Source organism: Corticium candelabrum, chromosome 6 (genome assembly GCF_963422355.1).
Source record: "Corticium candelabrum chromosome 6, ooCorCand1.1, whole genome shotgun sequence".
Classification (NCBI taxonomy): domain Eukaryota; kingdom Metazoa; phylum Porifera; class Homoscleromorpha; order Homosclerophorida; family Plakinidae; genus Corticium; species Corticium candelabrum.
In genome coordinates, this window is record NC_085090.1 from 610331 (window position 1) to 621345 (window position 11015).

At 36.3% G+C, this 11015-nt stretch overlaps 2 protein-coding genes across 2 annotated transcripts; one reads left to right on the forward strand and one right to left on the reverse strand.

Moving 5' to 3' along the window:
- The first annotated feature begins 352 nt into the window (after positions 1-352).
- On the forward strand, positions 353-2263 carry LOC134181166 (dynein axonemal assembly factor 1-like). The gene is made up of 4 exons (XM_062648386.1): positions 353-768; positions 823-908; positions 1109-1440; positions 1692-2263. Exons 1-4 carry the CDS (start codon positions 698-700, stop codon positions 2211-2213), a joined length of 1011 nt encoding a protein of 336 aa, XP_062504370.1. The 5' UTR covers positions 353-697; the 3' UTR covers positions 2214-2263.
- A 227-nt stretch (positions 2264-2490) lies between these two features.
- LOC134181276 (DNA repair protein XRCC4-like) lies at positions 2491-10957 on the reverse strand. Its single transcript, XM_062648523.1, has 13 exons — positions 10822-10957; positions 10558-10645; positions 7983-8043; positions 7857-7895; positions 6519-6617; positions 6303-6368; positions 6067-6123; positions 5321-5375; positions 4498-4621; positions 4404-4437; positions 3615-3733; positions 3006-3113; positions 2491-2636 (listed from the first exon to the last, which is right to left on the reverse strand). Exons 1-13 carry the CDS (start codon positions 10949-10951, stop codon positions 2579-2581), a joined length of 1038 nt encoding a protein of 345 aa, XP_062504507.1. The 5' UTR covers positions 10952-10957; the 3' UTR covers positions 2491-2578.
- Between the last annotated feature and the right edge of the window lie 58 nt (positions 10958-11015).

An 11015-nucleotide genomic window follows, 5' to 3' on the forward strand; every position in this document is an offset into this window, starting at 1 on the left:
CACCATGATGTGAAAGTATGCAGCTCGGCCCTCCAAAAAGTTAGGGTGAAAAATAACTGGAGCATCGTTGCTCTCTTTTACATACTTGGTTTCAGTCATATATATATATATATATATATATATATATATATATATATATATATATATATTCTTATTGCAGATAACAACTACCCGTCCCCTGCCAAAGTTGGCAAATCCCAAAAGTCAAACTCAGTATATATATATATATATATATATATATATATATATATATATATATATATATATATATAGGTGCTGTTACCACCTGTGGAGTCATGGGTATCCTAATCTACTCTACAGTAAGGACAACATCACTGTGCTCATATCAAAGTCTATTTGTATTTTTGGTCTGGCCAATCTGAGCATCAAGAAATGTAGTTTGTCTGGTTTGTGGTAAATCATTGCAATATATTTGTACTTTTACTTCACACTAAATGGCATGCTGTTATACACTAAAACAGTAATCAATACAACAACAACAACAACAACAACAAGGGTGTTGTTATACCTTGAGGTATAATAGTGTGATGTGGAAAATTAATTATAAAATTACATTATATAATCAAGTGTATGTTCTCATGTTTAGAAACAGTTTGAAGTTTTCCTTTCCATGATTTTGTAATTGTGTGATGTATCTGGTTAATTTGTAAGTTGACTTAATTATCTTCTACTGTTTATGCAGAAAGAGCTTCGGTTTCTTGATGATCGTCCTGTGTTTCCAAGAGAAAGAGCATGTGCAGAAGCCTGGTATGTTTCTGATTGGTTTTTATCGTTTCTCTGAAAGAAACAACTTGCTGGTAGGGAGTGGGGTGGATTGGATGCTGAAGCCGAGGAAAGGAAAAGGTGGATAGACAAAGAGAACAAGAGAATAATGGATAGTGTGAATGGTAAATAAATAAATAATGAGTTATTTGTATTACTTCTTTGCATATGCAGACAATATTGAAAAAAGTTTGCAAGATGGTGTGTGTGTGTGTGTGTGTGTGTGTGTGTGTGTGTGTGTGTGTGTGTGTGTGTGTGTGTGTGTGTGTGTGTGTGTGTGTGTGTGTGAAATTCAAGATTATGTTAAACCTATTTTTTCTTATAGCTCTTGCAGCTCTTCGGCTTCGTGCACAAGGGAAGTCTTCATCAGCTGAGGCTATAAGTGAAAATGAATCGAGGCACAGTAGCAGTGATGATGGCAATGAAGAAAGAGACGAGGAACAAGACATTTGGGACAGTGAAGATGTGATGGTAGCCGTCAATGACGATTTGGTGTATAATCAAGAGAACAAACTGACTATGACAGAAAGCAATCACGAAGTTTTGGTTGAAAGTAATGATTCAAACTTGGACAGTGTGAGCAAGAGGTGTCTGATAACAGAAATTCCTGACTCCGTGGAAGAAATAATACTTGATGAGACAAGAACAGATGAGAGAGTAAGCAAAAACTGAGGGAAAATCCTAATATAGAAACGGATGGTGTCAAACTATTAGCAAATTTAATAGACAAACAGGTCCAATTATGACCATGCTCACACACGCATAAACCTACACACTCATGCGCTCACAAAAGTGTTCACTGGTATGTTTCTTGCTGTGACTTTGTGTTCCTGGTTGTGTGTGTGTTGATTTTCTGTAGACTGTGTAGTACAGGCAGTTTTTAAAAATTTGTTTGCATTTATTCTTAGGATGTACGTGACTCAGAGGAAGTTATTCGTGTACGAGAATTCCTTTTGCAAGAGACCAGACCAGAAACAGCCTCGTTTACAGAGAGCTGTGCATCGTGTACAGATACAGATACATATCAAGAACTGGAGACCATTACTCCTGATAGTAGCTTCTCTGGTGGAGCAGGAAATGTGCTGCTTCTAGACTCAATATTTACTGCAAAAGACAATAAACCACCTCCTAGTGAGTTTCTCAAGTTGACAGATGATAACATTGGAGACACAAGAGTGAGTAGTCGCCCTCTAATTGTGGAGCTTGATGATGATGATGTTGTTGATGATGATGATGTTGTTGATGATGATGATGATGATGATGATAATGATGATGATGATAACGATGATGATGATGATGCACCTGAAGATCGTGACGTAACCTCAGTAACTGCAAATGACGTTTTGTCTCCATCACGTGCTTTGATTGATGAACTGGCTGCTGCAGTTGGGGAAACGGAAATTGTTGATGAGTTGGACAGTGTGGAATAGATGAGACTGGAATGGTTGGTGAATAAAACTCAATTATTCATGTTGTTGCAGTCATTTTGTGGTCTACCTCCCAATACATAATATTTTTGTGCTGCTGTAGTTCCAGTATGTACTTTGTGTATCTACTTCCAATATAATATAGAAATTTAGAGGAAGGATGTATTGATAATAGTGATTGTCGTATAATAGGTTCTTCATTGGAATCATCATCCCTGCTTTATGGCAACAATGTCTTCATTAAACTAAGATTTAATTTAATTATTAATCAAGTCGCACACTCAAGTACTACAACAAGTCATAAATTTATTGTCACATTTAACTTGCAATTGTAAGCACAACAGCAGCAGCAGAAAGTTTTAAAATGTCTACATGCATTCCATCAATTCTCCTGCTTCTAATGACTCTGATTTCTGGTTTTTCCCACTGCAACAAAAGTAGGATTTGTTACAAAGTCACCATTTGCACATTTAGCCAGCATCATGAGAATACACTGCAGAACATTCCCTTCTGTCTCTACAGTGTCCATTAGGTCATACATTTCTCAAATCTCATGCAGCCTCATCTCAAACCTCATCTGCTCATGCAGCAACACTAATATTTAATTAATCCAACTTCAATAAAACAGCGAAGGAAAAATATGTGTGCAGCTGTCATGCTTGGTTTGGCACACAAGCAATCACAAAACAAAGACTATCTTTAACACTGACTTCTTAATTAATTAACCATTATAAAACGTCACTGAAAGTTATAGTGTCAGTGACAAGAATTTGTTTGACCATATGTAGTACATACCTTGCACTTCCACTAGACGAAGAGGACGTCGTCCTTGTCACTTGTCTGACTAAAGGAATACTGGGCATGGCAGCAGCTGCTCTAGTTTGACGTCCACCACGACGAGCTCTAACATACAGTATAAATGCAAACTAGCCAGTTTAGAGCAAGTATACTACTTTCGTACTTTGCAATGCTCATATACACATGCACCCACACACGCAAGCAAGTGTGTGCGTATCCACACACACACACACACACACACACACACACACACACACACACACACACACACACACACACACACACACACACACACACACACACACACACACACACATGCATGCACACACGTACACACACACATGCACGTACACACACACACACACACACACACACACACACACACACACACACACACACGCGCACACATGCACACACACGCGCGCACACATGCACACACACACACACACACACACACACACACACACACACACACACACACACACACAAGTGTCTTCCTGACTGAATGTACACAACTGCACTCATGCCATGCAGAAAGCATGTAGACCACTGGATGTAAAATATTGCAATAAATAATATCACACTGATGCTGAGTTTCATACTTACCGTTTGATTGGTGACTCATGTAGCTGTAAATCATCATCACCAATGTTACCAAGCAAGTCATCTGTTGCACTGACAGGCACTGAACTCGCAGCCACTGATCTCTGTCCTCGAGGAGGAGTCTAACATCAAAATAACAATCAAGTAAGTTACTAGTTCATACTACTGTCATTCGCTCTTTTATGTTGATCGACTAACAAATAAAATTTAATTGATTGCCTAAAGCTTAGAAAATCATACAAACAAAATTGTCAAACCATTCACTAACAAAGCAATAAGCCTAATTACAAGCAACAACAACTTTGCGCCAATCTCATCTGATTGGAGACATAAATCCATGCCAAAAGATTGTCAAGAGTTCTTACAAGCAACATCTGACCAGATTTCATATTATGGAACTTAAAATTAAAGTATCACACATAAACTATATTTATCAAGTGCAAATTAACTAACAGAAAGACTGATACCCTGTCCATCAAATGATGGAGGGCAAGTGCAACTAAATACCCACAAGTATTCACCAGGTATCAGATTAGCCAAAGTCAAACAAATAACATGCTTGTCACTGTATATATTATTATTATTATACTCATGCAACCAGCATATACAAATCCTTGTGTTTAATTGCCTACTAATACAAATAAAGCACAATCATTTAAAGTTTAAATACAAATAAAGCACAATCATTTAAAGTTTAAATACAAATGCAGTACCCAATCATGCAAACTCTTAGATTCCACTCTTATGACAACCAAAATACAGTAGATGAAAGTACACAGTAGTTTGTCATACCTTAGAGTAAGCGTCTCCATCATCAGACTCTACACTGTTGCAGAATTAAGACTTTCAGTATGTAGATGAATATATCAATTCAAATTGTTTTTACTAGTCGGTGCTGTCTCCATCTTCTTTGTCATTCTCCTTGCTGTTGGCAAGATTCTGCCTACCACTGGCTACACAGCCCTGTCCTTTAGTGGTTGCAGGCAAAATCGTAGATCCATTCTGTTCAACTTCACATAAAACATCAAAGTTAACCTGCAAGCTGTTGAGATGCACAAACAAGTCATTTATCTGACACTAGATACTCATATAAGCATATTTACTCAATAATGATATAAACACAATAAACACAATAACATCATTTCAGTGCATAAACATTTTTGTAAACTTAATTACATCAAATGTTTCCTTCTAACCAAAGCAGTTGCTTTACACGTGACACAAATTTCAGCAAAACTCTGGAGCTAAAACGTGATGTCATCATCAGCTACAGATGCATCTCAAGATTCATAATCTCTTCTATACGTTTAGCATACATCAAAATATATAGCCACCCTGTTCACATTTCGTTTTCTTCCTGTTCATTCTGAATAACAACCTACCTCCTTTCTTACGCTTAAGACATAGCAATCCAACAAAGGCCAAGTTTTCTACAAAACGTTTCATGCCAAATTCATGCAAAGAAGTGCTATGAAATGCCATTTGTCTCTAAATACAAAGTACTAAAGTCTTTATTAATTGAATAACACCAAATGTCTACGTTAGACAAACAAAATGTCACCACATCACCAACAAATTACTAACAATGTGTCCATTTTCATGTTCTATTTTAATATTTATATTGACTTGTTCAGGTTGTGGTCAATTAGAAAATATACTGTACAATATAAATGACACTACACATACTAGTAAACACAAATAAATGTTACTTTGTTCCTTCAATTTCCTGATTTTTGATTTCTTTGAGTTCAAAACCATTGTGAACTGCACACAAAAACTAGATAAATGATGATATTACTCTAGCTTTTAGCTGTCTTATGTCTTAGTTGTTTTTATGTTTGCCCCAAGAGGGAACTGTGTGTGTGCGTGTCCTTTTACTTAGGTGCGATAGAAATAAATCATTCATTCATTCATTTGTGTAAAACCATGCATCACTACTGACATAAACTAAAAAACCTTTCATTATTCCATTTCTTATGACTAGAAATTCCACTTAAATTTCCACTTATGTATAAACAATTTTCATTCTAAAAGCACAATCTTCTTCATAACACATAAAATAATAAACATTGTTTATATTTCTGAAAACAAAAAGTTTAGAAAGCTCATCCATATATGTTACTGTGAAAGCAGTAATTCTACACTAAAAGGTGCAAATGAATCAGCCAAAGTAAACTCAAGTGTCACAATTTTCCCTATCTTTACCTTTATAAGCAATTTTGTTCTCATACTAAAATGTGAGCTAAGTTGTTGTCAACTGTTGGTCACTTGCACCTTATCAAAATGTCAAAACGAGTCTCAACAACATCAAATGGTTAAGTAAGACACTCTAAACTTGAATATTTCCTCTTACAAACTACAATCATGACAACTTGCTAAAATGTGGTGAAAAGAATGAAATGTTCTTTAGCTAATGACAAAACACAAATCATAAAGTTTGTAAACTAGTGTTCACCTTTGTCAACAGCTCATTTTCTAAATTACTCTTTTCTTCAACAGCCTCCTGATATCGCTAGAAAAACATAACACATAACTTCTGTTAACTTCCGTTACAAAATTCTCTTTTGCTGAAATTAAATAGATTTGTCTAAAGACATTGTTTCAGCTACTTCTGCTCCTTTGTACCATGCATTGCGGAAGATAGTTGAGACCAACAAAATAAAGCTATTTAATTAACAGTTGTTTGCTCACTTGAAGAGCAGCAGAACGTTCTCTCGACAGACGACTGACATCTGACTCCAAAGAACTTGCTGATCTCTAGACAAAATAACAAAACAAAGTACTCAAACTCATAATAACTAATAAACAGCACATCAAAAGTCATGTAGCATTACAAATTGTTTATTCATCAGTAGTAAAAATATGTGTAGAGCAAACAAGTCATTGTTATTTGTATCTGTATCTCACTTTCCAGCGATCAATTTCTGCTATTGCAAACTCAAACATTGAAGTCATATGATGTTTGGGTACAGATTGTTTTTGGAGCACAGCACAACCCAGTTGATACTGTAAAGCAGATAAGCACATTTAGACATAATACACAACAAGCAGACAATCAACAGACGACATCAACTAGAAGCATATAACAGTAAACTACAATGTTAACTTAAAACAGAATACCATTTAATTGATTATATTAGCAATGTAGCAACAGCAATCAATAACTTGTCACACTATTTACCACATTGCAAATCGGTTATATAAAACTAATAAATGTAGTTATTGGTTCTAGAGATCTTTATAGTTTGTAAAGTGTATTTAAATGTAACTACTCATTAAACTAAGAATTGTTTTGTCAGTTTGCTAGTTCAGTTACAATTAAGTTACAACTTCTTACTTTGAGTCAACACAAACGAGTCTATTTAGTTAGAACCAATGTTATCACACATGCAAACTAATATTATGGTTAGTTTACATAGTAAACGTGTTAACATCAGGAGTAGAAGATTACAGAGGTTAGCCGAAGCTTTGTAATGTTACTAATAGCTAGCGGTTAAACAATGTACTACTACAAACGACTGTGACAACGTTGCATTGTTTGGTTAGCATTGTATAGCTGGTAGCTTTCTTAATATCCCTCCCTCCCGCCAATGTTTTAGGGAGGTTATATGAAATATATATCAGGTAGTGTGCCAGGGGAGGGACCTAGCTTGTTCAGGTCAGTCTTGGCCCAACATTACGAGTACCTCCACTCAGGTTGCAACGTCAACATGACTAACATCTTCGGCTCAACCCAGTTGTCTCATGTACGTCATTAAACGGAATGGGTTATGTGATGGTGTGTTAAGCTTCCAACGTCAACTCCACTGACCTCTTGGGCTCAAGCGGGGTGGGACAGTGTCCAACATCAGCTTGACTCACCTCTTGGGCTTAAGTACATGGTGGTTCTAACAAGCATTGATCCTCCAATGTCACCCTGAGTGACCCCTTGGGTTCACGCCACTTGTCGGAGCCCAGTGTGTGAGCTGACCACTCTGGTTATAACCCATCGTTCACAAATCCCTCACAACCTGGCACGTTGCCGCATTGAAGCCCACGCTGTCTCGTGTCTACACGGTATCACAACTAGTGGACATGTTGCTTACAACATAGTAGTGTATTACGAGTGACGTTAACTGACTAATATATCAAGCTTACATGTAAGAGAAAGTATTTTAATGACAAGTATTTATGTAAGACATCAACTTCATCAGGTTACTTGTGTGGTCAATATCATGATTCTAATTATTAATTCCTGTTTATTACCTTGATATTATCAGTTGAAACAACCTTTTTCCAAATCAGCTATAATAGAGCGATATACAGAACTTGTGTAAGTACAACAGAAAATATCAAATTTACATGAAAACAATACAATTAACCCACACCTACCTGTAATCTTGACCCAGATATTTTCACTTCATACTGGAAATTAGTGTCACTGTTGTCAGATCTAAGGAATGCATATACATGTGTGAGCACATGCACGCACACACACACACACACACACACACACACACACACACACACACACACACACACACACACACAATGTGTATAAAAACCATTATCACATGAACATGTTTGTTTATAGTTGCCCTCGTGCTCACTACAATATCAACATACTACATGATAATCAGTATAATCCAAGTAGTAATCATGAATTCACTTCTAACACTGCATGCTGTTATTTCATATGCAAAATGCCTACACAAGACTCCTGAATTTGAAGACAGAGATTTGCAGTAGCAGATACAAGAAACCCAAACAACAAAGTGCACAACCTGCCCTGAGCTGGTCTTTGAGTAAAGTAATGTTAGACAAAAGTGGAAATCTGTCTGCACAACCCTTATTACTGAATTTTCTATATCCACTTCTGATTTAACATTTGAAGGCTAGAATATTTAGAAAGATTGAAAAACCTCCAATTACTAGTTACTATGCTAAATCTCAAAACAGTAAACATGACACAATTTACTACTGACATTATGATGATACCTAACTATGTAAAACCATGCAGCTACTATATCCAACTAAGACATGTTGTTACTGCTAAATGTTGAGCATTTGTAAAGATCACTTTCTTCTGTCATTTTCATGGCTAACACTGCTGTAACATAATGTCTCTAATTTACCCAGATAAATATAACTATGGTGTGCCATCTGTGTACAAATCAGACTATGACACGAGGTCATGAGACTGTTAACATGAGACATTATTAAGATGAATTAATGATGATGAGAATGCATGAATGTAAGTGATAACAAGAATTAATCTAAGATCTTCACAATGTCGACATCGTGAATAAGATATTTGACTGAGTAATGTCAAGCTGTAAAACTAGGAAGAAAACATCACTTTTCTATAGCTACAAGTATGTACAGTATTTGTAGTGCTACAACTAGACATTACACACAACACAAAAGTGAATTTACAAGAGCATCAAGGTTCCATCCATGGAACAAGTTAGTAGATCTTCAGTGACTGTAAAACTAAGAATCTGTCATTTCCTCACACTGCAAGCTTACGAAAGAATGTGGAATACAAAGTAATGTCTTCCAACTACACACAAACCTTATTATTTCCAGTTATTTTCACATCATATTTAGAACATAGATTTCATAAACTCATTTCAATAGAACCTCCTCTTTTTAAAAACCTGCATCACCCCTGCAACATGACAAATACATTGCTGTGGCATAACTAGCATTAGTTTCCTGTCATGTGAAAACCACCCCAACCAAGGTGAGCGACAAAAGTAGTTAAATTGGTAAGCCATTTTAGTCAAACTTCTGAAGTTGTCCATGCCATGAGCAAATTGCCAATGTGCTGCAACATCTCAAGCAGATGCGTGACAAAGTGGAGGAGAAGCATGAGGACTAGTGGAAAGAAGATGGAGAGGGAGCCCAGAGGGTCACTGTAGAGCCTGCTCTTCCCAGAAAATGTACATGTGGTTGGCAAACACAGTTTAACAATACTCCTAGGGATGCAACAGTACTCTACTTTCATCTGACCATCACAGTACCATTGCTATATATATATATATATATATATATATATATATATATATATATATATATATATATATATATATATATGAAGTAATTACCCAGTTTGACACACAATTTGGTCCTTTGTAGAGAGAGGGGGTCAATAAGGGTCTTTGCCTGGTACTTTATGTGCTTCATTGTCATATTATCTAACAAAGCTCAACAGTCCATACTATGCAGTTCTTTGACAGTGAAAAAGATGGTTTGTCATGCAGCAGAAACCATGCAATGATCGATGACACGTTCAAAGCAAAGCTAAGTCATTAATAAAGATTAACTTGAGCAAACCCACACATGGTAAAGCTCAGGCTGTCATCTCCCCAAAGGCTAGCTGCTGTAAAGCGGCCTAATTCATCTCTTTGTCCCACAGTTACAGCGTTGCTACAAATTGTTTGCACATGGTCAGTAGTTAGTTGTGAGTTTGAGCACTCAATTAGTGCTATGGGCAGGATAAAGTCAGCATTGCAATCCACTGACCTTGCACTCATCCACGTTCATATTATTCAACCCTGTGGACCGTGGAAATGTCATCCAGCAATTTATCAGAAGTCAGCCATGAAACATTGTTAGTTATAACTGGTGTTTGTAACTTTGTTTGTTAGTTAACTTACCTGCATGGTATTTGTTTAGTAAGTAACTTTGTTTACAAATAGAAACTGTACACAAGTATCACTGTAATGTACATGTACAACTGTTGACGTCATTTTGGCAGTAGAATTATTGTCAGTTATATGCTCTATCGTTATGTTTGTAGTCATGTTTAGCTAAGTAAGCACAATAGAGTTACATATACAACTATTTTCTTAGCCTGTTGCTGTTTATTTATGTTTCTATGTAAATCATGTTTTCCAATTTTACTGGAAAGCATCTCTTTATTGTGCCCTACTACATTGAATCATCAACAACTAGTAAGTACCTCGTTAGAGCTTTCAGAGTCTCTTCTACATATGGAGCAATATCCATACTTACTTCTTTAGCCCATTTCTTCACATCATCTTTACTCACTAGTGACACAACAGAAAATTAACGTATATGGTAATAATTATATCCTCATGGACATTAGAAATAATACTGAGGCATACATATGTGTCATGTGTTACTTTTTACAATACCAACTTGATTTCACTAATTAATATTAGTAAAATTAATATTTTATTTTCAATATTTATCACATATTTACCGTATTTCTCCCATACGTCACAACCATCAGTGAGAAAAAGTTCCATGTCATACGATTCTCGCTCATCCTGTTTCGTCAATAGATAATAATTTTCCCCGTTTTCTGCTGGAAGATGGCAGAGGCGCTCCATACTGTCCCGGATATCTTACCCGCCTGACCTTATGTGTGCGCATGTGCACTGTTTCTCTTACTTC